Below are 26996 nucleotides of genomic sequence, written 5' to 3'. Positions count from 1 at the left end.
TGTGTCGCGCTAGAAAGTGCAGAAACAGCGACGCTCTTAAATACTAAAACAAACGAGCACTTTACAAAAATAAAGACATTGAATCTTAGGTTTAAACTGTAGCACATAGCTCCCCTTTTTACAGTAGTTTCGAGGGTGAGTGCATTGTCCTTTGTAAAACAAAACAAGCAAAACTTTGTTTTTGATGAGCTTTTGTTATTGTGCAATCAGAGTTGGGGGAATACAAGTTGCAACAGTTTAATCAAAACATCGGTGAGTGTAACTTCATGTAAAGATTTCATTTGGTTTCGGGGGGAGAATGTGAAAAAAGTTCAATCGGTATTTTGAGCATTTCAGAACTCCATAATACCATAATATAGGCTATATTGCATACAACTGTGCCATAAGCTGTGAAGTTCGCTTTACTTTTAAATGTGTTTTTGTTTCAAACATATCCATTTCTAATAATGAATAATTCAAACACGTTCACACATAATTAAACTATTCACGGCCAACTCGCATCTAGTCCTCGATATTTTTTTGTACAGATTTTTGTTAAATGTTTAATACATTTGACGGGGTGTTGTTCGCTGCGCAGCTCCTGTGAGCGGATAACCTTTTGTTTTGTACACTTTGTATCCCTTCTCGTTTTACGGGAGAAATGTATGGTATGTGTGGTGAGCTTCGGCGGTCCGCTGCACGATGACATTCGGAGTGCGAAGTGTCTGATTGTAAGCACGATGCGCAGCCATTATTTATTATCCCGTCGGATGTATCAGATGTCACTCTAACAATGGCCATACAATTGAATCATTTATATCAGTGTAGGTTCAACATTTCCGCAAATATTATTAACTTGGGTAACTAGCTATCATGTCGCGATATGTCATCATTAATGTTACGTTACATTTTAATAAGCAACACATTATATTTAGTAATATAACTGCTTGATCTGGAATAATACAGACTTATGGTCCTTTTTATGTTAGTTATTGTGTGGTGTAACATGGAAAAGAGCTATTTAGACCGAAGCAAATGGAAACATCTTGGGGAGGCCACTGCTGTATCGATTTAGGCTGATGATGGTGATATAACCCTGTAAACTGTATTACACAGACAATATAAAATTCTGACCTGAAGAAGAAATGTATGTGTGTGTGTATATATAAATATTTGTTTTGATTATATTATTATAAACAGATTATGCGTTGATAAAAGGGCTGTTTTTAGTTTTTGCAACGAAATAGAACATAATTATGAAGGGAAAAGATATAACCCGTGTGTCCCCCTTTTGCTGTCATTCTTTTCCCTGAAGCCATTATCAGGTCAAAACTGTATAATGTTTATACATTAATGTGTTGCAAGTCATGTTTTGGACATTTACACAGTATGTTTAGGTTTAAAGGCCTAAAACAAGCAATTATTTGGCTGGTTGTGTCAAAAATGTGATTATAAAAGTACTGATCCCATAATCCACTGCACAATGTCTCCCTTTATTGTACAACACTGTGGTTAACATTTGTTGTTTTTAAATGTGCTCTATAAATAAATGTGACTTAATGTACTAAAACACCTATATGTTTGGCAGAAACATTCAGAAGATAAATTATGATTAATTACATTAATACAACGTTATACCAGGTCTAAACTGTATACTCACAATCTAGATATCTGCAGATAATAAAAAAATAAAATCACTATTAGTCATGTCATGTTAAATTAAGTGTGTTGCTTCACAGCCAACCATGTTTTTATAAAATGGGAGTCTAAAACAAACCTGAAAACTAACTCCACATATCTATATATAATTTATTTTATATCTAAATTTGTGAACCTTCTAAAACAGGATTATAATAATAAAATAACAGTAAAATGTTGTATTTGTTTTAATACATATAGCCTATATTTTTGTGAAATAGCCCTGATCCTGATGTACATTCTCCAGGCATTATGGCACATAATGTAAACAATGTATTCACATCTGTTTGTATATTGAGGTATATTTATCTCCCAAATTATATTAATGCTCATTACAGTCAGACTTAGTTCTCCTAAATATATATTCTACTTGTTAAAAAATAAATCCATCACCACAAAGTAATATAAGGCTAACACTAGCAAATTATTAAACCTTAATTTTAATAATTTGATGATTTATCTGTATCCACTATACGTTTTGACAATCAATCTCATTTGCATTTTCATTTTATGACATGCCAACCCTCCCCCAACTGTTAAAGATAAAACCACATAATTTACAAATTTCTAAAACTTGGTTCAGAGGTTGTTGTTTTTTTACTTCCAAAATATATGTCAAAATACCATTGTTAGCACAGTAGTAGAGTGATGAGAGAGCCATAATTCATGCTTACACAGAAGCAAATTGCCATGTCTTTGGATGTGGTATTACTTTATGTAAGGAAAATGACAGTTAAATGCAGGCACACTTTATGCATGCGTCACACAACATCAGTTCAGCCAGACAGTATTTTACATTACACGGGACTTTAAGAATGAACTGGTCTTTTGAACATTTTAAGAGAAACATCTTCTTTTTTATGTAAATTGTCATCAGCACCATAGTTGTATACTTGTAATGATTAGATATATTGAACGTGCCTTGTACAAGCCAGCTGTGCAATCCATTGGTTGCATCATTTTCTGGTTTTAGTCGTATATTGGAAGACATAAGTTTGGTAATAACCAATCAAATGCATAATATTACATATTATAGTTTTGTTAGTCTTCTAATTATTCATTCTAGAATAATGATGTCTGTATGTTGAGCGCTAATTTTGTTTGTCTGTCTGTTTGTTGTGCTTTTAGAATCTTCATTGGCCCTGGTATCCTAAGATGGCTTTAATTGGTGCCCAAATAGCTAGAAGCACTTATGGCTGCCAATAGGCAGAAACATGGCTCCTAAAGTGCCAGCACATTGCAGGGCTGAGGAAACAGCAGTGCAGGTGGCTATCAGAGTACGCCCCCTGCTACCTAAGGAGCTGCTGCACAGTCATGAGAGTTGCATTACTGCACACCCGGAGGAGAAGACGGTGACCCTCGGCCATGACCGCCACTTCAAGTGTGACTTCGTTTTTGAGGAGAACAGCAGCCAGGAAGAAGTGTACTCCTTATGTGTGCAGCCTCTCATCGAGGCCTTCTTCCAAGGCTTCAATGCCACAGTGTTTGCATATGGGCAGACGGGTTCTGGCAAGACATATACCATCGGAGAGGCCAATATCTGTGAGTGTGCCATCTCAGCATTACAGTAGGACTGCACTCTGCTCTGAACAACATCACTTTTCCTTTAAACAGCTGTCTGAAAAATATCTAAATTTACCTGGCTTCTATACAGTGCATCTGGAAAGTATTCACAGCGCTTCACTTTTTCCACATTTTGTTATGTTACAGCCTTATTCCAAAATGGATTAAATTCATTATTGTCCTCAAAATTCTACAAACAATACCCCATAATGACAACGTGAAAGAAGTTTGTTTGAAATCTTTGCAAATGTATAAAAAATAAAAAACAAAGAAAAGCACATGTACAGTATTCACAGCCTTTGCTCAATACTTTGTTGAAGCACCTTTGGCAGCAATTACAGCCTCAAGTCTTTTTGACTATGATGCTACAAGCTTGGCACACCTATTTTTGGGCAGTTTCTCCCATTCTTCTTTGCAGGACCTCAAGCTCCATCAGGTTGAATAGGGAGCGTTGGTGCACAGCCATTTTCAGATCTCTCCAGAGATGTTCAATCGGGTTCAAGTCTGGGCTCTGGCTGTGCCACTCAAGGACATTCACTGAGTTGTCCTGTAGCCACTCCTTTGTTATCTTGGCTGTGTGCTTAGGGTCATTGTCCTGTTGGAAGATGAACCTTCGCCCCAGTCGGAGGTCCAGAGCGCTCTGGAGCAGGATTTCATCAAGGATGTCTCTGTACATTGCTGCATTCATCTTTCCCTCGATCCTGACTAGTCTCCCAGTTCCTGCCGCTGAAAAACATCCCCACAGCATGATGCTGCCACCACCATGCTTCACTGTAGGGATGGTATTGGCCAGGTGATGAGCGGTGCCTGGTTTCCTCCAGACTTGACGCTTGCCTTTCAGGCTGAATAGTTCAATCTTTGTTTCGTCAGCCCAGAGAATTTTGTTTCTCATGGTCTAAGAGTCCTTCAGGTGCCTTTTGGCAAGCTCCAGGCAGGCTGTCATGTGCCTTTTACTGAGGAGTGGCTTCCGTCTGGCCACTCTACCATACAGGCCTGATTGGTGGAGTGCTGCAGAGATGGTTGTTCTTCTGGAAGGTTCTCCTCTCTCCACAGAGACACACTGGAGCTCTGTCAGAGTGACCATCAGGTTCTTGGTCACCTCCCCGACTATGGCCCTTCTCCCCCAATCGCTCAGTTTGGCCAGGCGGCCAGCTCTAGGAAGAGTCCTGGTGGTTCTAAACTTCTTCCATTTACAGATGATGGAGGCCACTGTGCTCATTGGGACCGTCAGTGCTGCAGAAATTTTTCTGTACCCTTTCCCAGATCTGTGCCTTGATACAATCTCGACAGACAATTCCTTGGACTTCATGGCTTGGATTGTGCTCTGACATGCACTGTTAACTGTGGGACCTTATATAGACAGGAGTGTGCCTTTCCAAATCATGTCCAATCAACTGAGTTTACCACAGGTGGACTGCAGTCAAATTGTAGAAACATCTCAAGGATGAACAGTGGAAACAGGATGCACCTGAGCTCAATTTTGAGTGTCATGGCAAAGGCTGTGAATACTTATGTACATGTGCTTTTTTTTTTTTTTTGCAAAGATTTCAAACAAACTTCTTTCACGTTGTCATTATGGGGTATTGTTTGTAGAATTTTGAGGAAAATAATGAATCTAATCCATTTTGGAATAAGGCTGTAACATAACAAAATGTGGAAAAAGTGAAGCGCTGTGAATACTTTCCGAATGCACTAGATACAAAATCATTGTTCATACTCTAATATCTTTTATAATTAAAAACAAATGTGTACAGAATCTGTTACCTTTTTTAGCTTGTCAACCGATCTAAAGTTTAAATAATATATATTTTTATAGATATATATATTTTTTTAAGTTGCCTACACTTTTGCAGTAAATCTGAACATCTAAATAATTGTGCTGTTTGTTATTCAAATAATCAGTACTTTTTTTTTGACCCAAGTAATTTAATATTACAGTGGATTGCATAAGTCATCCCCCAAGGACTTTTTCACCTTTTGTTATGTTACAATCTGTAATGAAAATGGATTTCATTGGGATTCTCTTCCTTTGATTAACATCACATACACAACACCTTGAAGGTGCAAAATATATTTGTATTATGAAGTTATGAAAGTTAATTAAACCTAAAAATGGAAATGTTAGTTCCATAAGTATTCACCCCCCAGAGAGAATATTACAATCTGACCATTAAATACATATTTTTATATTATTACTGACATTTTTTTTCTCATAAACAAGACCAAATTTATATTGTAAAATTCTACATTGTGCATAGTAATATAGCATGTCCAAGAAATGCACTTAACTTTCATTCATGCAATTACAATATTTCTAATTTTTGACTGTTCTACACAGCAGATATGAATTTACATGAATTGTAAATTATAGTGTAATAGGCTTACAATATTTTTGAATAGGCTACATATTAGTATTTGATTACAATGATATACTGATACATATGATTTTGTATTTGTGCTTGCTACATGAAGCTGTGAAGCTGTGAACTAAATGTAGCGAATACATATGTCTAAACATATGCAAAGATTTGTTGTAGGCCTTTGTCTAAGGAAATAAATTGTGATGAGTCAAAAGTGAGTCGATGATTAGAAACGAAAAGGGTTGCTATTGAACCAAACCTGCATGTTATAGTCACATAATACATTTTACACTTAAAAAATTATAATAATGACATGTATATTGTGTTCATGAAGTGTTAGTCTTAACTACGAGGGTTCATGGTTTTCGTAACTCCAGACTTATCTGTCCCTTGAATTTAACAATTTTCTGGTTTTGCTATAATACTGTCATTCTTATATAAATGTGTATTTATGTAATAGCTGCATAAGTCTTAAATATTCTGTTCATTTTGTTTCAGTATGTTTGTTGATTGATTAGCTTAATATTAATAGGCCTACAACCTTATAATAATTCTCGAATTATACATACTTTATTTCATATATCTTAAATTGTTGTTTACCTGTCCATGAACCAGGCTAAACTGGGACTGAGTTAAACATTTTTTTTTTAATTGCATCAAGATACGGTATTTTGACCAGAGGATATGTTACAGTGATGTTGTGTTAAATATACTTTTCAATGGATTAATTGGTAAGATTTAACATAATGTGTCTATTTATAACCTGCTCTGGCACTATTGTTCTTTTATTAGCTTCAGTATAATGATTGCAGCAGAATCGAAATACATTTTATAATTCTTTTTATGATGTCTAATCAAAGAAAATAAAACATCTTGCTGTTAACATGGTGTTCAGTTATAAGAAGGTAGTTATAAGTCACACCATTTAAGCCAGCAGCACTTCCTACAGTACAGCTGGTGTTGCCTCAAAGCATGGGCCTAACCATCCCTGCTAAACAAGTGGGCAGATGAGAAAGTGAAGTAAGTTTGTTGAGTGATTAATGGAGTGTGATGTTGACTGCAGCTTCCTTCAGTGCTGACGAGCAGGGCTTGATCCCACGGGCCGTGGCCGAGGTCTTTAAGCTTCTGGATGAGAATGACCTGCATGACTACTCTGTGCGGATATCTTATTTGGAGGTATACAAGGAGGAGTTCAGGGACCTTCTGGAGGTGGAGACATCCAGCAAGGACATTCACATCAGAGAGGATGACAAGGGCAATATTGGTATGAACCACTGAACTCCCACCCCTCCCTACTGTGTCCTCTCGCTGTCCTCTGTGATCTAGTCCAATACAGGGTTATAAGGGGCTGGACATTTTTTTTTTTTTTTTGGCCAAATGGTTATGAAACACAATGCTTGCTTTAATTTAATTGTACTGAATTAAATTAATATTACATTAAGTTAAAGCATTCTTGGTGTGTCAGAAACATGTCATTTTAATAATCTTTTTCTATAATAATAATATTTTCTTTTACTAACTTATTTCAGCTATAAATGTAATTCAGAAAAAACATTTTCTGCTTTACAAATGTGCCCAATTCAGTTTTGCCCTCATTGGAAACGCTCTCTGTACCAATATTAATACTAATGTATTTAAAATGTCAACATAATATGTAACACACACACACATATATATATATAATGTTTTTTTTTTTTTTTGGCAAAGACAGATGGCTGAAAACATTTTGTCATAGGGAATATATTTTAGTTTATATTTGTTTTGTTTAGTATGCATGAAGCTGGGCTTATATGGTTAAAATGTAGTGTATTTATTAATGTTAAAATATTAAACATTTTGTTTGATAGAATAAAATGCATTAAAATGCAGAAAAATAAATTTTGTATCTGCACATATACATGTTTACGTTTAATATTGTTTATTTGTGAAGGTTTTTTAGCTGCTGGTTATTATGAATCAGCTGAGAATACACAGCTCCACATACCGCATCATTTCACTCCTGAACCAAAGATGAACCCGTATGCTATAATGGAGCCGGGAATGTGGCCTTTCAGTCAACTGCATTAATGTGGTATTCAAACATGGATGTATTATGAATGATTGAATATCTCACAAATTTGTTGATATTGAATATTTGTAACACACGGGCAGAATAGAAGCTCAGCTCGCTCTATTGCTGAAATATTGCTTTTTCTTGTGCACAATCCTACCATTGCCTTGTTGATTTACTGGGGAAAAACTGTTTGAATTAATTAACATGACATAACTTCTCTGATTCAAGGTACAACATAAAATAAAATAAACGGTAAATAAGTTATGAAAATTCAGTTTATTAAATGTTCAATTCCATTTCAATTTCCTAGTCATGGAGAAAAAAGAGCCCTACAAATGAACTAATGAAAAAGTGATCACATTTAATTCAAAAATATATATACTCTCAAAATTACATTGATATTGAGCTGAGCTGATTAAAGCAACCATTGCTGGCAAAAACGTTTAGCCAGAAAATATCTGCATGTACAGGCCCACATTTGAGTGGTAGTGGAGGGAGTAAGGTGCTTTTTGGTGATGCTCTGTTGTGTGTTTACAGTGCTGTGCGGGGTGAAGGAGTGTGAAGTGGAGGGTCTGGATGAGGTGCTGAGCTTGTTAGAGACTGGGAATGCTGCCAGGCACACAGGAGCCACACAGATGAACCCACACTCCAGCCGCTCACACACCATCTTCACTGTGGCCATGGAGCAGCGTCGTGGTGGCTCCCGGGCCACCAACTCCGGCACCCACCTCCTGACCTCCAAGTTTCATTTTGTAGACTTGGCCGGCTCCGAACGCATCCTCAAAACTGGTAATACTGGTGAGCGACTGAAGGAGAGCATCCAGATCAACAGTGGGCTGCTGGCACTGGGCAATGTCATTGGGGCTTTGGGTGACCCTAAAAGGAGAGGCACCCACATCCCCTACAGGGACTCCAAAATAACCAGGTATGCTTGCTTTCTTATTGTGGGGTGCCACATGTACGATAATGAATCACATATTTACAATTACAATATCGATAAAGCTGCAACAATTCAGCAAAGACTTAATGCTTTTCTTACACATAGATTTATTACAGCTTCAATGTAACATTAAAATCCTGTTGTCTCATATAATAACAAATACATACATTATTCTATGGACATTATTAAATTATGCCTCAGCTAAATGAAACTCAGAATACCATCTTTTAAAGTTAATGAATAGTTATTAGTTTATGCAAAGCCCATATCCCACAAAATACACTCCGTCAATAGCAACAGCACTTAACCAGAAGCTTTCTAGGGCACAGACCTGAGTTCTGGTAGCTCATTAATATTAATTAAAAAAATCTAGATCAAATCAATAGTAAGTACTGAAAATATTGAAAGCAGTTTTATATGGTTTGGTCATGTGTTTAGTTGTGCGAAAATTACATTGTAATGTACAAATAATCGAGAGAGAGATGTATTTTCAATCAAGGAATTTATTATGAGCGGCCGCACGGATGAGGTTTTCATGAGGCAATCTCAAGAACAGTCTTAGAGAAATTACAAAGTACAGGTACTTTTATGCAGACCCACATGTCTGTCCCGTGAGGAGTGGAAGCTCGGTTTCTGCCTGACAACTGTTCAGGTAGACCCATATATGGCTTAACAGGGGAAAATTAAAGCATACGTAATGTTTCATATAAAGGGGCTTGTATAATGCATCAAGCCCAAATTGCTGGTGAAAAATGGTTCTTATCAGACTCTGTTCTTCTGGCTATCAGGGTTGAACTATAGCACAGTAAGACTGTGAGACAGTGACCTTGTTTACACAGACATACAGGGAAGAAATGCAGTTCTTCAGCATATTTGTATATTTTTGAAAAGAATATATATATTTTTTTCATAACCACTTGCAGTATCCATTTGAAAATGTGTTACCTTATATGACCTACTTTAAGAGGTCATCTTCTTGAAGCTAAACCTTACAAACTTAATCAGTGTTTCCCCTACCCTTGTACCGGGGGTCAGCCCACTGTCCCTATGCACCCCCCCCTTTCGTTTCATCACGAAACCCCCTAAACCCCCCCCCCCCTCCAGTCGGCAATCCTCTCATGCCCGCCCCCAGCCGTCTCCGGTCCCAACTCCAACTCCAGTCCTATCCAGGGAAACACAGTTAATCTTGGCACTGCTCTCACTGAGATGTGTTCAAGGCATGTTGCTGCATAACTATGGCTGCTTGCTATGGGCCAGCTATATCACTCAGACAATGGACAATACAGTAGACCAGGGATGCACAACTTAATTTTCATGAGAATGGCCCTTGATTAAAATATTTCAGCCCCGGCGGGGTTATGTATCCTTTTAATTCTTTTTTTCCCCCCTTTTTATTTAATACTTAATTTGCGGGCTGGGTGGAGCCTATTGGTGGGTCGTATGTTGTGCACTCCTGATATAGACAGATGAAACATCATGTCCTCAACAGATATGGAATTATTAATCATAAAATAGCTGATAATAAAATGACCCCTCAAAATGTCATCTTTTAATGATGAAGGAAGAAAACAACCATATGTCCAGAGCTCTACTGCCATCTTGTGTTAATTACACAAATTGCATTAACATGAATTGTGCAACTGAGAAAAAAGCAAAATATTTCCTAAAATATAATCTGTAGTTTAAGATTGGAGGCTGCAAATTTGCTTAAAACTTTTTTTTGTGTGTTGTTATTATTATTCCACCAAAATGTCCATAGCCTCTAAATCCCACATTGGTGCTCCAGAAGTCATGAAACGTGCTAGACTAATGAACACCTACAGGAACTTTTGCTATGTTGAAAATGATTGACATGGGTCACATGGTATACCTGCCATATTGTGTTTAACACACCAAAAATCTTGTTCAAAAGCACTTGTGGTTTACATCTGACACTTAGTGGTTTAGATTTAGATTGTTTAAATAATGTTGATTGGTTACATAGGTCCATTCATTTTTATGTTGTGCTGCATGTTATATATCTTCTGTAAAATGACAAAAAGTTAAAACTTTTTTCTGCTTGCTAACAGGATCCTGAAAGACTCTCTGGGAGGTAATTCAAAAACCCTGATGATTGCTTGTATTAGCCCTTCTTCCTCAGACTTTGATGAAAGCCTGAACACACTGAACTATGCCAAGCGGGCACAGAACATTCAGAATAGGGCCATGGTGAACTGTCGGGGGGGCGAACCAGGGCGCACTGAGGGATTAGAGCTGCAGATAAAAGCCCTGCGACATGCCCTGGAGAACCGCCATAGGTCTGAAACCCGTATCATCACCCGCTCTGAATCTGAGAGGAAACCTGGAGGCTCTGGCAGAGAGCTGAGTAAGCTACAGGCAGAGAGCTTACACTATCGGACCTGTACTGACACTGCCTATAGGCTGCTGATGGAGCTTCAGGCAGAAGGCACTCTGAGCACTAGCCAGTTGCTGCGGATTAAGGAGTGGCTGTGTGCTGTTGAGGAGGAACGCAGTGAGCTGACCACCGCCTCTGGCCTGGACAGCGGCATCGAGAGTACCTCTGCTGAGGTCAGCACGGAAGCTCTAAAGAACGTTAAGGGGACTGCCAGATACCAGGTAACAGGGAAGAGGTCCTTTCTTTTCTTAATTCTTCCTGTCTGCCTGGATTATTATTATTTTTTTTCTGAAGCATCTGCTAACTATAATTAAGGTTTTTATTAACGATGACCCCCAGAGAATCATAATCTGATACATCTCTTTAATATTATTTTTTGAGGCAGACATTTAAGTCATAATAATTATTCATTCAGAACAAATATCATGGTAAACTAGTCTAACAACTTTATATTAAAATGGTATACAACCATAGAGAAACCTCTTTAAGATACAGAAGAGAAACCGATAATACCTAGTTTTCTTCCTCTACACAGTATAGTTCTTGGCAGGTAGTCCATGTTAGAAGTTGGTCTTGGAGCACGCTGTGCACCTGTTGTTGACATCCTATCATGTGAACATTAGACTCCTGTTTTCTCTCTACCCCTATTATTCTACCTGCAGTTTCCACAATGGGAATGTGAGCTCCATTATATTTGCAATATGGTTAAAAGGTTAAATATATCAGGGATACTGTATTTCTTGGAAAGGATGAGACAGTGATCAGGGGAAAACGGGCTCTTTGGGTTCCTTAAGAAAAACATTCTTTGATTGGCTTTAATCAGCTAATCAATTGCAGAATTTGTCTTTATTTTTGTATAACCATAATATGTTTTTGTGCTTCTCTCAGGGTGCTGAGGAAGGAGAGGAATGGGAGAGGAACCGAGAGGAGACCATTGCTCAGCTGCAGGCTCGGGTTGAGCATCTGGAGCAGGAGAACACAGACTTTCTGGCTGCTCTGGAGGATGCCATGGAACAGTACAAACAGCAGGTACAGGGATTGTCAGCACAACCACTGCTGACTTTCAAAGCAAACTCACACTGTTGTGTTGGAACAACCCTGTTTGGGCTGAAAAAAGTGTAGGAGAAAAAATATTGCAGCTTTTGGTCTTAAAGGTCAGATCAGGCAGTTTTGTGGATCTTTGAATGTTAATGAACAGCTATGGTGCTACCTAAAATAATGGTTTTAAGCATTTGTACATGATGGTAACAGTGTAAATTGTCTCATTTGTCCAGATGAATTCTATCTCATAAATAACTAATAACACTTTAAAGTTTAACATTCATCAAATAAAGGCAGATGGCAAAAGCCAGCATGGGTGCTTTTCAGAGTTTCAGTATGTCGTGTCAGTATGCGGAACATACTATTCTTTTAACAATCATTTTATTGAAGTTGCTCCAAGGTCAAAAGCAACAGCTGTAACACAAAACTAACAAATTGTGTCACACAGTATTATTATTATTATTTTTATTCTTACATATCAGTGGAGGCAAGGCAAAAAAAGGAAATGTCCCTGAATGTCCCAGTCAGAGCCTTGACCTAAATCCAGTCCAAAATGTTGTGGCGACATGAAGATTGCTGTTCATCAGTGCTTCTCAAGAAACTTGATAGAGCTTGAACAGTTTTGGAAAGAAAATTGCCAAATCTAGGTGTGACTTAATAATAGTTAAAGTGGCAATTCACTTTTTTTTCTGCTATCTGGGATGTTATGACACAACACTTACAAAACTGAGAGAAATTGCTGAAATTTCACTATGATTTGTTGGTAATAGTATTGTCTCTGTCTGGAAGAGTTATGATTCTTACTTATACACTGTAACAACACAGAAAAACACACAGATTTTAGGAAATGTGGTCATTCCACTTTAAATGAATACTCAATTGACCTTTTATTTTTTATTTATTTTTGTTCTGTTTCCCTATGCAGGATACATCTTGAAACCCTAAACTAGCATTCATGCTGGCTATTGCCATCTGCCATTATTTAGTGAATGAAACTCTAACATTTTGAAAATTGCTTATATGATAGAAGTAACCTTGTAAAGCGTATGTAATGGTTGGTATGTTTTTATTTAATTTAAAATCCTAATCCTACTTTATTTTCAATTGAAATGCAGAGTACTATTTTTCAAAAGTATTTTAAAGGGGTTTTAAATCGGAAGTCATGAAAATCATTAAAAAAAAATAAAAAATTGATGTACGTTCAATTGCCCCATCACCCTATTTGTCCGAAAGATCTATCGGTTTGTAGTCATAAAAAGTTTTTCACCACCCAGAACTGTCACTTTTATTTTACATTATTTTATTCGGGGGACTGCCATGTAAGCTTCAGCGGAGTGTGAACTGCCCACACGCGGTCTCCAAAGGGAATCCCCGCACATGTGCAGTTCACACTCCGCTGTAGCTTACATGGCAGCGCCCTGAATAAAATAATCAAATAATATGTTTCTACTTATAGAATAACCTGAGAAGATATGGATTTTTGGTGGAGTTCCCCTTTAACTTTCCTATGAAAACTTTGAGAACCCAGCTTAATGAAATCTTTCTAATGACCACAAAATATTTGCCTCTTAGAAATGTAAATTCTGGGCCTTTGTTTGCCATTTTATTCCTTCAGAGTGACAGACTTCAGGAGCAACAGGATCTGATTGATGAGCTGCAGCTAAACCTGGCCCAGCCTGCTTCCTCTGGGTTAAATTCAATGGAAAGTGTACACCTACTCCATGTCAAGCCAAGACCGCACACTGCACCCTCGAATTCTGCACGCCTCTGTACTTCAAACATGGTCCATTCCATCCTGTTTTCAAATGGAGAAAGTGGAAGTTTCCATTTCAAAAAGGTGAAAATTAAGTCAATATCATTATTCTTTAAGTTCTTTGATAATATTTATTTTAATTGTAATTTTATTACAACCATTGTTTTTAGGGGGTTTCTTTTATATAATGAAACATTTATACCACTGTAGAAGTCAGGAGAGGAATGGATATGTTTTTGAAAATATAAGCTCTATTTTTGATTCACACTTAATAGCATTGTTAATAATGTTATTTTTATTTTTACTTTGTTTCACTTTAATGTTTTTACGTTCCACCTCCTAGATGACACTAATATGTATCACAAATTGGCTTTAATAAGCCTGAGAGTAGCGTGACCTTAAGTCCCAGGTTTCTTTCACTCTGCAGATGGCCCACTGCAGTCCCCCTTCTGTGGACATGGGACAGTGTGGGGAGCAGAGCCTGGGTCACTGTTTAGCTCACTCTCAGCAAGGTGAAGAGGACCAAGAAGACCTCTGTCAAGACCTTCCCACCCTTAACAGCAGGGTAGGGGAGGACACTGAAGAAGAAGGAGATGGGAAGATAAAGAGGTATAGACGGAGGTATGTGAGATAACCTCCATATTCCTGATTAGCTCTTTATTTTGAAAGTAGTGGGAATAAATGTAAATAAAAGGAAGTTGCTGAAATGCAGATTGACAGGAAACCATTTTAAATAAATGCATTTCAATTAGTCTTTTTACTGGAATTGCATTATTTTTAATGGCCTGCAATGACTTTTACAATTTTGGAAGAATCTACCTGCCCATTTATTCTTTGACATATCAGTTCCCAACAAGCCCTTTAATTGCACAATTTAATTAGAAACTTGAGAGCTGTAATTTTATGCTAAAGTAAATGATGCACTGAGTGACCTTTAATTACATAGGTACATAAGCTTACAAAAAGAGAGAGAATTTGCCTAACATTGCTTGTTCATTATTTTTGTTGTTATTTTTGTTTGTCAATTATATTTTTGAAGGAACTCAGAAAGTCAGCTTCAATTGCTTTGCTTGGTACCTTGTTAGAAATGCCTCCTAATTGCAATCGTACATCTGATTATATTCTAGTAAATTATAAATTATAGTAAAGTATAATTATAATGTATGTGTGTATCTATTATATATGTGTGTGTATAATTTAATTATATAGGAAATCATTTGATTTGCATGTTTTTTTTGCTTACCCATGTTTGCAGGAAGAAAATGGTTGCCTGTAATATCTGACTGGGTCCTTTGCAGATTATACAATTCAGCAGGGTTTCGAAGTCAGTAAATATACTAGTGAGCACAAGATTGCAGAAGCAGTAAAAAAATAGTTGAGAATTGAGAATGTGGAGTAGGTTGAAAACAAATCCCAATTAAATGCATCAAAATTTCAGGTGGTAAGAAATCTGAAAAAGTCCAAGGGGAGTGAATGCTTCCTATAGCCACTTTATTAGCCTTATCAGGCAGTAAAGTATTATTTCCTAAGTATTAAGTATTTGTGGTTTATGATTTGTACAGCGTTGTAATACTTGTGAATACTTTATTGCAGACACCTTAATCTCACGTGGACAAGAAGAGAAGTACTGTGTCCAGGCATAAGCAAACCGAGAGGAAATCTGGGTCCTTTACTAACATCCAGGCACAGGCTTAAGTGTAAGTTACTTGACATGTTAATCTTGTTGGTATAGATAGAGCTCTAGATTTAATAATTCATAGTATTAAAATTATAAATTTGACCTGAATAGTTTTTTGGTCAAATCACAGTAGCATTCACATTCAAAGGAATTGTAAGATGATACATAGTGATTTATAAGTGATAACTTAATCCCTAAATATAGTTCCATACTGCTAACAGATGTTTAATTCAGTGATTAAATTGAGATGAGTATCTTAATTCTGTAGTCACTGCATACATGTTGATATGCAAAATTCACTAAATAAACATTAGTTTAGATGTTTGCATTAATGTCCCTAATGAAAACACACCAAAAATCTCTCAATCTTTAGCAATGTATAACAGAGGAGGGACAGTTGAGCATGAAACTCTGGGAGATTGCTACCCTCCGCTCCTCCCAAGTGAGAGGGGCTCACAACGAGGACTCCTCCAGGCACAGCAGAAGATCCGCGAGCTGTCCATCAACATTCGCATGAAGGAGGAGCTCATTAAGGAGCTGGTCAAGACAGGTATGCTTCTTTCACAGTGTATACAGTGAAAGCTGGCTTTCCTGTTCCTGTTCACAGACATATCAACTTCACTCTTGTTTTGGCATTTAATATAATAAGTTTCATTAGTCTACGATATTCCACTGTAAGAATAATACATAATTTATGCGAGACAATCCATACATTAATTTTCATTGGGCCATGGCAGCCATGTTTTCTATTTCTTGAACAAACATAATATACCTCCCTACCAAAATTTCACTACAGTGGGTCATTCAGTTCTGGAGAAGGTGCTGCCATAAGACACATTACCACTAAAAGGTCCATAAAAAATTCTAAATAACCAGTAATTTGTGCTTGGAAACATAAGAATAATAATGGATTGTTTTTGTTCTGATTATTCTTAGGAGTATTAATGTACCTTTTGTTGGGGGGAAGGGGGGGGTCTCTTTTTTTTTTTTTTTTTTTCTCTGTGCAACCCTTTTGTCACCACACTTTTTAGCTACACCGAACCCAGAAAGTCAGACAGTGATATTTGCTGGTGGATTCAGCAGTGCCTAAATGGTGTCTGCTGCAGTCTCCAGTCTTGTATAGTCTTTTCCCTGGCCCCATGAACTTATGCAATAGAAAGCTCCATATGAAGGAAGGCAAGGGCCCACTGACACCAGGGAAGGGAGTTTGGAGGCTGCCAGTATAGGGCAATAATTTTATTTGCAGCAGTAATGCCAGCCAGCCAAATTAGTTTCTGCTGTATAGATAGATCAAGTGATGAGTCATCATTCAGCAGAAGTAGGAGTATTAATGTCACTTAATAATCCTAAGAAAATGTGTGGGGGTCCAACTCTTCTAATAAAAATAATACACTTACAAACATTCTGGCATGGAAGCCTAATTAAAATTCCATAAAAAGAAATATAGGTTTACAGCCATTCTGGATTATTGCCGAACTGATTACATGCACATTCTTGATACTTGGATGTTATGCATTTTTCAACTGGATTTTTAGATTTCCAGAGCTGCAGCTTCACTGTTCTCCCTACTTTCTATGTTATCTGCAAATTAAAAAAAATGTACTACCTATACCAATGTTGAGGTCATTAATATAAGAAACAGTGGTCCTATAATAGATCCATGTCATAACTCCACTAATGGCCTCAGCCCAGTGTAATGTAATGTAACATGCACCCAGAAGGTTACAGGTCTATGTGTTGTTTAATAGAAATCTATTATGTGACTGCAGGAAAGGATGCCCAGGCCATGAACAGGCAGTACAGCAGGAAGATCTCAGAGCTTGAGGGGGAAGCGGAGCAGGCACGGGCTGAGCTGACTGAGGCACAGAGACAGCTGCAAGACCTTGAGGTGTTGGAGCCCCGGGATCCAGCCGAGAGGTCAAAAGCACAGGAGTGCCGAAGGAAGATTGCTGAAGCGCAGAGCAAAGTGCAGGTCAGAAATCATCAGGGTGTCAATTGCATAGTTGCTTTCAACTGCTCAAGTAGCAACATTTAATAATGTTATTAAATGGTTGTGTGTAATGCATCTTGCAGACACTAGAATTCCCCATCTTGAGTTGCTGTCTGTAGTACTGTAATGTAGTACAGTGGAACGTGATATTTACTTCCAGTGTCGGCTTGCCATTATTGTAGATTGAAATGTAACTCTTGGTCATACCGGACTTAACAGTAGTTTTAAAGTCTAAGGCTGCCTTACTGGAAACTGATTAACAAACCCAAATTATAAATGTATTTTTGCTTTAAAACCCAGACACATCTATGAAAAGGAATTAGTTGGAAATCCATGTGCATGTGAGTTATTGTATTTTTAAAACAACTGAATATATAAAGAATATTTTTTAACATGAACATTGGATATACAGATTTTAATGATTACAAGGTTTGAAATGTAATTTGACTGCCTTATTGAAAGGTGGATTTAAAGTGCCTTGGGGATGTACCAAACACTGTTTTGTAGCATAGATAACTGCTGGAATTGACGTCAAACTTAACTAAAGTAAGTGTGAAAAATGCTTTTCGTAAAGGTCACACCACTGAGCTGTCTCGGTCACAAGATGAAGCCAGCTTGCGCATTTAATGCAGTGACAAATAATGTGTTTCAGATACGTGATCGCTGCTCTCATTAAAATACTTTTGGCTGATGATGGAATTTAGGCGGCTGTGCGTAGAGGATGCTCATCAACCTTCATATAATTTAAGCACATGGTTCATCTAACATATTTAATATGTCACTTAAACAAATAGCCAAAGATTTAAGTTGTGATTTAAAATCTGCACAGTGAATTAAATAATAAGAAATGTGTTCAGACAATGCAGGAATAAAATAATCTGTCTATCAGAGTAATAGAACTACATTCCATCTGAGAAACATCATTAATCTGTATTTTGTATAATAAGTAATATGTACTGGCTGTATTAAGAATGGCATTATATACTTACTCTTCATTGAATCAATAAACAAACAAACAAATATATTCATGAACTCAGCTTTTATTGTACTGTAAACTTTTTTTTGTTTTAGATTTGTTTCAATTAATAGTGATTTAAACAGCAACTTATATATGATTTTCATTTTCAGTTCTGAATGACTTGATAGCACCTATAATCTGCCTAACATTTGTATTCTTATTGATTTTTTAAATGTGCAGGACTGGGTCTAAACAGTACCAAGCTTGTTGAAACAATTATCCAAATTATCCAAAGGGTTGTGATTTTTTTATTTGGTAAAGTGCCCTTCGCGAGGTTGCCACAGATAGCTTTGCATATTGAAAAAACAATACAAGATTGTGTTTAATAGAAAATGTAAAAAGTAAACTATTAGGCACGAAGGAGAGACAGATGACAGACTGGACAAAATAAATCTCTAGGGGTCCACTGCTTGAGGCCTAAGTCTAATGATTGCCTCCCCTCCTGACAATGTTAAAGAAACAGGCAGCATGAAGATCAGAAACTTTATGGTGATGCTGTCTGTGGTCTTCCCTTTGGAATAGCCTGTCTGCCCTCAGGGGAGTGCCTTGTCCACACTTTGGGGGTGGCCAGAGGGGTTGCCTCATTGGCCCTCAGGAGGTGAGATGTCTCATTATTCTTCAGGTGTGGTGGTTCCTCATCTGTGGCTGGAAGACAAGGAGCGAGATTATGTAGAGTAGGTGGCATGTTTATGTTTTTCTATGTTTTATGTCTATGTAGGTTTTAAAACAATTCAAGTACAATAAATGTTGTGAGGGAAAAAAAAACATTTAAATTGTAAAAATGCGTAGAGGTGAATAGAGGTATGGATAGTATTGCCTGGTAAGCCTGTGTGTGTTGTCCCCTGGCAGGTGCTGAATCAGAAGCAGCGAGACACAGCAAGACTGGCCTCCCTGTCAGCACAGAGTGAGCGGCGTGTCCAGGAATTGGAGAGGAACGTACACCACATGAGACAGCAGCAGGATCTGCTCCACCGCCGCCTACGCCAGGAGAGCCAGCAAAAACGGCGCCTAGAGAGCGAGATGCAGAGAGGCAAGCACCGCGTCAAGGTAGACCAGACACAGAACCTTTTGTGCATTCAATATATAGTGTACTTCACCCTCCAGTATTATTATTACAGTGGGTTCAGGTATACCTCACTTTGCAGTAGAGGTTCCAGAACAATTTATGCTAAACTAAATTAGTGTTAAACGGGGTCATAAATACATTGAATTAATGGTGAAACTAACATACAAATTTGATAATTACTAATTGTACTGCTGATCAGAAAATTGGTTTAAAAAATTGTCAATAATACAAATAATCAGTAAATCGCCATATTTATTGGAGTTCATATTTTTATGATTTTTAAATTAATGTAATATATTCATGCTATAATCGGTGCATAACGAAGTCGTGGAAAGTGGGGTATACCTGCATCTTGTTTAAAATTGTGTGATTTGGGCTTTCCAAATATGAGCAAGGAACAGATATGCCTATATTCTTCCCTGATGACTCTGTCTAGGAGTGTGACAAACAGAGTGACTTTTGTTTGTATCTCTGGTCTCATTCCTATTTATCATGGTGAAGAAAAAAAAAAAAACATAACTCCAGTTTTGTTCAGAGGATCTTTTTAAAAACACAAACACACCTCACGGGTACCATAGGTATTTATCTGCAAAGTTTCATGTCAATTGCTTAAAAACTGTAGGACTATAAGCTGTTAATAATTTAGGCAGAAACAAGCAGAATGGGAAAGATCCTGTAATAGAACAAGATGTCTGTGAAAAACTATGGTTAATGTGTAAAAGTACCTTGAAGAAGTACTACTGGTCATGAATTAGACCAGTTCATATCTCAGTTGAAAAGAATTAAAAGCTTCTAGAATAAAGCATGAAGAAAATGTAAAAAGCAGAAGAAGAACAAAACATGAATTCAGTATTTGGTGTTGAAGTGTTTGTTTAGTGTACTACTGACTGTCCAAACTGATCTGATCAGGAGCTGGAGATCAAGAATGAGCAACAGCAGAAGATTTTGAAGATCAAAACTGAGGAAATCGCTGCCTTCCAGAGGAAGAGGCGCAGTGGGAGCAATGGCTCCGTCATCTCTCTGGAGGAACAACAGGTTCGAACTGGTGTAATTCACTGATGTGTTTAAAAAGTCCTTGGGGAAAAGCATCTGCAGTCCTAAGTATATTTGTAAAAAACATTGGTTTCATCAGTGTTACTTCTGTGTATGAACTGATGCATCCCCAATACTTTAGTATTTTGTTAAATCTGACAGAGGAACATTGCTTTAATTTGTGTTTACAGATATTTCAGATACTTCCTGTCCTGTGTGTTTCTGCAGAAGATTGAGGAGCAGAAGCGCTGGCTGGATGAAGAGATGGAGCGAGTGCTAGATCAGCGCCAGGGTCTGGAGGACCTGGAGGGGGAGTTGACAAAGCGGGAGGAGATCCTAGCCAAGAAAGAGGCTTTACTCCAGGAACGCAGCGGCCTAGAAAGCAAGAGGCTGCGCTCTAGCCAGGTCAGGATGCTTGCATGATTACCGGGGCGATATATCATATTTTATGAATTTCGTAATTAGTAGAGAATGTTTTTTGTTGAAAATCGCCCTGACCCAAACATAGTGGACCTGTTAAGTACTCCAACATCTTTCAAGCAAATATGATATGAATATCAGTCTTTTATCATCTGTTCCAGGCCCTTAGGCAACCACCTGTTTTTCTCCAAATTGCATAATTAAAAATGGAAAGTTGAAATGCAATTTTTATGTACATATAGGCTGAAAACAGTCACATAAACTGGAGGAACGGCTAAAACTTCAAACACTGATAAGTTTGTACTTAGGAGCATATTTTTGTGAGCAGGAAATGGAATTTTGTTTTTTTAGTGCTGGAATTTTTATTTAAAAAAGAAAAACAAATATTTTGATCATTATTCAAACAAATATTAAAGCGCAATTACTTATGTTGGTGATACAGAAGAAAACCAGTTAAGTTGAAGGTAAGGTGATTTATATTATTGCATTGTAAGTTCCTTAATATATTTATGCTGATTTCTTTGTTAGATGATTTATATTAGTAGTAATAACCTATTAGACTGATTGCTTGTTTAGTATTTTCATGATTTACATTATTATATGTATATTATTATTATCTGTAAGTTACTATCTGAATGTACCATTTTAATTAAACCTTCAGTTTTTCATTTACATTGTTTGAGCAATATACATTTTGCTTAGTTTTTTTTATCCAAAATGTGAGTTTAGAAAACACCTCAGTACTGTCAAAAGATGTACCATAGTTCAATACACCTTACTATACTACAGGAAACCCATGTATATTCATACCCTTGATCAACAAATAAAGAAATGCAAGTGTGTAAACATTTTTACTAACAACACTTCACAAAGCAACATCATGTATTTCAAATAATGGCACCTTCTCAAAAATCACATTTATTCATATTTCAAAATAAAATCCTGCATCAACTTTGTCTGGAAGTAAATAGGAATCTTCTGGAACTTCTGGTTGCATACAGAAGCAGTCCATTATCGGCATTAATCGGCATGGTCAATGTCAGAGAGTTCTGGGTCAACCATATTGTATTAACTTTTATCAAAATATATATTATTATATTCGAGCCACTTTAAAGAACAGTAATCCGAGTTACATTTAGCTGAGGTATAATTTCATGAAAATGTCCAGGGGAAAATGTCATTAGGAATTTGCTTATACAGGCTTATAACAGGCTTATAATCCTGGGGCACAATGAACCACATCGGTGTTATAAAATAAATTAACGTGTTGATGTTGCTGTTTATTATCGTGCGGAAACATGAAAATACAAATGTCCAATCTTACAAAAAAGGCATATTGAATATTTTATTTATTTCATATTAATTTACAGCTTGTAGTACAAAAAAAACAATTAACTGCTCTGCCAAAGAGGTGCAGTGACCGCTGCTCACCTCACCACTGCTTCTTTAGCCACAGCTCAGACACAGTATAAATTACAGTTCACTCTGCACGACTTCTCCGTAAACACACACATTGATGTCTTCTGATCAGTAAACACAAATCTTATGTACTGTCCCAAAAAAATAATGTATTGTAAGCATCTATACTTCTATAGGCTTCTTTTGCATCAAGGGTGTAGCTGCATTGCTATTTAATATTTTTATAATTATTTTTATTTCTTGGCAGACACCCTTATCCAGGGCGACTTACAACATCAGTGCAAAACAAAGTGCAAAAATACAGTTCGGTAAAGGCATCAATCATAACAAATTCAATTTGCATAAAATATAGCAATTCAAAATATAATACATTTTACAAGTTCCAATTTCCAATTTACACAGGCAAGTACAGTATTGAAACTATTTGAAAAAATATTAAATTAACAGGGAAAGTGAGGAATGATGCAAAATATTATAACCAAAATTAAAATACAAAATTCACGCAAAAGCAGTCAGATTCACAATTTCATTTTTCTGGGTCCATAGAAACTGGACGTCTCATTGGGCAACTCTAACACATGTACACTACTGTGCATGCTGTCATCCATAAAAACATCTATAGGTCCTATATACATGTGTATGTGTATCTCTTTATGTACTATGTTCACATTCAATTTCCTCTCTTCTTCCTCTGTTGGTCAGACTGTAAATTTTGTCATCTGTAAAAAAAAAAAAATGTTGTGCATAAGTATTAAAGATCAGGAATGTGGAACATTGGTTTTGTAGGTCTCATACAATACCTCTGAATAGGTGTTGTGTAACAAACAGGTATTTTTTCTGTAGGCCCTGAGTAAAGACCTGGTCCTCCTGTCCAGTCGAATTGAGTCCCTGGAGAGGGAGCTTTCAGAGAGGAATGGCCAGCTACGCAGCAGCAGTGCACAGGACTCCCAGCAGATTCGCCAGGAAATCTCCAATCTCCGCCAGGAGAAAGACCAGCTCCTGAAACAGCGTGCTGAGCTGGATGACAAGCTGCGCCAGGGCAGCCTTCTATCACCTGAGGTAATCCGATACCTTTGGTTTGTTGCTTGAAGTGGACTAGATTCACAAGTACCCTGTTCTAAGAATCACCAGTCACACTAGACTTGTCTGTCTTTATACAGCCTTTCCAGGAGTTCTCTCTTCCCTTGTACTAAACTTTTTTCAAACCAAACAAATTCAATGGACTCGTACTAAAACCAACTATGCTCTCATTTAAAGTGAAGACATGTCTTCAACTTTTGCCCCATGTCTTCCTCACAGGAGGAGCGGACCCTTTTCCAGCTGGATGAGGCCATTGAGGCTCTGGATGCTGCCATTGAATACAAGAATGAAGCCATTACTCAGCGGCAGAGACAGCTCCGGGCCTCCGCCAGCATGCTGTCCCAGTGGGAGATGAACCTGATGGCTAAACTAAGCTACCTATCTGCCTCTGAAACCCGTGCACTGCTTTGCAAATACTTCGATAAGGTGAGATCCCTATCACTATGGGCCTGGAGAATGCACTACCCAGCCGCCTTCTACTCAAAATCAAAAGGCTTTTGCAGAATAAAAACCTTCCAATCTGGTGTCTATAATCACCCATTCATGAAGCCAGTATTGAATGTTTGAGTATTAATATCCAGTGAGAGTGAGATGTGTTGAAGATAAGTCTGATATCATGAAATAAAAGTAATACTGTTGAGATCTTGATATCATGAAGACTGCCTGTCTACCGGTCAGGTGGTGTCTCTACGGGAGGAAGAGCGCAGGCTACAAGTGGCCCTGGCAGAGCTCGAGATGCGTGGAGAGGAGCAACAGCAGCTCATTCTGTGGCTGGAAGCAGCACTAGAGAGACAACAGCTAGACACTGACCGCCGGCTCACGCAGCAGCAGAAGGAACACGAGAGGAACATCCAGCTCCTGCTGCAGCAGTGCAGAGGTGAGCAGTAGCCTTGCTCAGACACACACACCATATAAGTAGCTTTAACAATACCAGTTATTTTTGATCAATCCCTTTAAACATATTTTAAACTTAAGATTTTAAGCACTTGTCTAATTAGCCTCTGGTTTTATACAGAAAGTATAATAATGTTCATATTTATCAGACACAAAAAAGAACAGACACATTCACATGTCAGACAGGTACAGTATACACTATTCACAGTGCTACACTAACAGTTCTTGGCCATTATAGTAGTATATCAAATGCCAGAGATGTATATATACAGTATTCTATATAAACTATTTCAATAATATTTCCAGAGATTAGTATTGTTCCTGTAGTACAGAGCCAAGCATTTGATTCTCCTGGTTCTTTTGATAGAACAAATGGATGAGGGCCTGGCTGGGAGGCAGCGACAGTATGAGGGCTGGATCCACAACCTTGGGAAAGAGCTAAGCCAGTGCAAGTGGGCCAACCAGGAGCTGACCAATAAACTAAGGAAGCTGTGGGGACATGCCAGCCACCAAGCAGAACAGAGCAAAAGTAAGGATCTTCTTTTATGCTGTCTCTTGTAGGAATTAAATAAGATGTATATTACTTCAGTGATACAAAATATTTCTCTATCTTATTCTGTTTTTCTCTAACTTCCTTTATCCTTGTATGCACTCTGTGACGATGCGTTTCCTAATGAAGTAAGTAGAACACCAGCTTAGTATCATGTGTTTTCCCATGTTTAATCAGGTGTGCTACACCAGGCTGAATGTACACTGCAGTTAAGATTTGGTACTTTATTGTTGTTTTGTAGTAATGAACATTGAAGGGAAAGCCATGGGCACTGCAGAAAGGCTGCCCTCTGTGGGCAGAACAGAAGAATACACTCAGTATAGTGGGGAGCACCAGGCTGCTGGGCAAGAAAGAGTGCCAAAGCCCAGAGAGGAGATTCGGGAGTTGGTGCATGCCCCTCTTCCCCCTACATGGAGGCGCTCGTCCCTGCCCACTGAGGATCATTCGAGCATGGAGGAGCTACAGCAGCATGGGATCTGCGAGACCCTAGGAAACAGAATTGTTCAGGCTGGTATGACCCCTGGTCCAGTGGGTGTCCCTCTCCTCCTGCCTCTCGCCAAGCCCCGCAGGGAGCTCCGCAGGTCCAGCCTCAACGCTCAGCTCTCTAACTGTGGGATGATTGATTTGCGCAAAAACCCACTGTGATGAAAGGTTCCAGTGGGCTGATCCACAGTGCTGGCTTTGCTGGACAAGATGTTACAATGAGTTTAGTTTTTGAACAGAAGCTCTGTTAAGCAGGCTGTGTATTACCCGTGTTTATCTATCTATCCATATATTATTGTGCTAGATTTCAGTTTGTTCATTTCTTTGCTGATATACCAACATGCTTATATAAATTGATTTAGTAATTAAATTTTGTGGTCAGTGTCTATCTCTTGTATTTATGCAGGTATTTGGGGATGTGAAAGTATTTCATTAACATCACACAATTTTTTTTAAAATGTAAAATGTAGTGTAAGATACTACTGCTTAAAGTATTCCTGGACTTTCTGTTTAAATATTTTGCCATGTTAATATTTCCTGTCTAGTAGACACAAATTTATAGCAGGATTATTTAATTTTTACCATTCTCAACGCATTATTTTTTCTTTTTACATATAGAAACCAATTTTTGATTGCAGTGTGTAAATACAATAACCTTTTTTACCTTTTTTTTGTAAAACATATTTTCTTACTCTTTGTGTGTGTGTGTGTATATATATATATAATGTATTAAATGTTTTTTAGTAAAAACTTTATAATTTTTGTTATTTATATAAATGTGTTTAGCAATACTTTCTTAAGGTTACCTAATAAAATACCAAACTAAATTATATATATTACACTATGTAACACAATTTTTGTTCCTGGGTAGTAAGTGTTATTTCCTAATTGCTTATGCCTGAAAAGTATAGAAAATGGTTATTATTCCCCAGAAACTTTGCTTTTGTGACCAGGACAGTGATATTTTGAAATGTACCTATTTCCAATGAGGAAATTGGAGAATTTGTGTCTTTTCGTTCACATAGTCAGAAAAAAACAACATATGAATCCAAATTAACATGTATTTATACAAAAATAACTACAAAAGATTTAGAAGCGAGTAGTTTTTCGAGATTTACGATTATACTGTAAATACAGTATAATCATAAATTTCGAAAAAATACTCACTTCTAAATCTTTTTTTTGTATAAGTCATTAGAATGCGAGAATCCTGATTTATGTCCTTATTTGCAGTCAGATTAATAACATGTATATATAAAATGTTTATTTCATATGTTTTTAAAAATCATTAACAAAAAACATAATGTTACTGAGGGGGTAGACAGTTGAAAACATTTACAAGAGGGGTAACAGGAGTCAAAAAAGGTTGAGCAACACTGTTATAGGGCATACAAAACAGGTTAACACACAGGTTATCTTACCTTACCTCAAAAATCAAGGCGTCACCACAGAACATGGCCATTCTTATTTCCAATAGTTTCCAACAGTTAGACTAATGAAAATAAAGTCCAATCAAACAAAAAACAAGACAGCCTCCTAGTCTTAACATGGCTACAGCCAGAAGAACAGTCTTTTACAGAGCAT

General features: G+C 37.4%; 1 protein-coding gene across 2 annotated transcripts; it reads left to right on the top strand.

Moving 5' to 3' along the window:
- On the top strand, positions 1–26240 carry kif7 (kinesin family member 7). Of its 2 annotated transcripts, none has more exons than XM_066701915.1 (19): positions 1–252; positions 2806–3219; positions 6664–6864; positions 8191–8578; positions 10663–11209; positions 11877–12017; positions 13645–13866; positions 14210–14391; positions 15376–15479; positions 15834–16010; positions 17230–17432; positions 19318–19515; positions 20444–20569; positions 20795–20971; positions 23249–23464; positions 23705–23911; positions 24164–24362; positions 24747–24908; positions 25171–26240. In XM_066701915.1, exons 2-19 carry the CDS (start codon positions 2892–2894, stop codon positions 25572–25574), a joined length of 4182 nt encoding a protein of 1393 aa, XP_066558012.1. In that variant the 5' UTR covers positions 1–252; positions 2806–2891; the 3' UTR covers positions 25575–26240. The 2 variants fall into 2 exon arrangements, with proteins under 2 accessions (XP_066558012.1, XP_066558011.1); XM_066701914.1 differs by having other exon boundaries at positions 14210–14403.
- The last annotated feature ends 756 nt before the right edge of the window (positions 26241–26996 follow it).

The sequence above is a fragment of the Amia ocellicauda genome, chromosome 4, assembly GCF_036373705.1.
Source record: "Amia ocellicauda isolate fAmiCal2 chromosome 4, fAmiCal2.hap1, whole genome shotgun sequence".
In the NCBI taxonomy this organism is placed as follows: Eukaryota; Metazoa; Chordata; class Actinopteri; order Amiiformes; family Amiidae; genus Amia; species Amia ocellicauda.
This window is presented reverse-complemented; position numbering and strand designations above follow the sequence as displayed.

Bases quoted from the DNA above. Each gene is read 5' to 3' on its own strand.
- kif7 (XM_066701914.1), top strand. From the start codon at position 2,892: ATGGCTCCTAAAGTGCCAGCACATTGCAGGGCTGAGGAAACAGCAGTG. The intron at 12,018-13,644 runs GTACAGGGATTG...TTATTCCTTCAG, and splicing joins TGGAACAGTACAAACAGCAG to AGTGACAGACTTCAGGAGCA. The intron at 16,011-17,229 runs GTATGCTTCTTT...ATGTGACTGCAG, and splicing joins TAAGGAGCTGGTCAAGACAG to GAAAGGATGCCCAGGCCATG.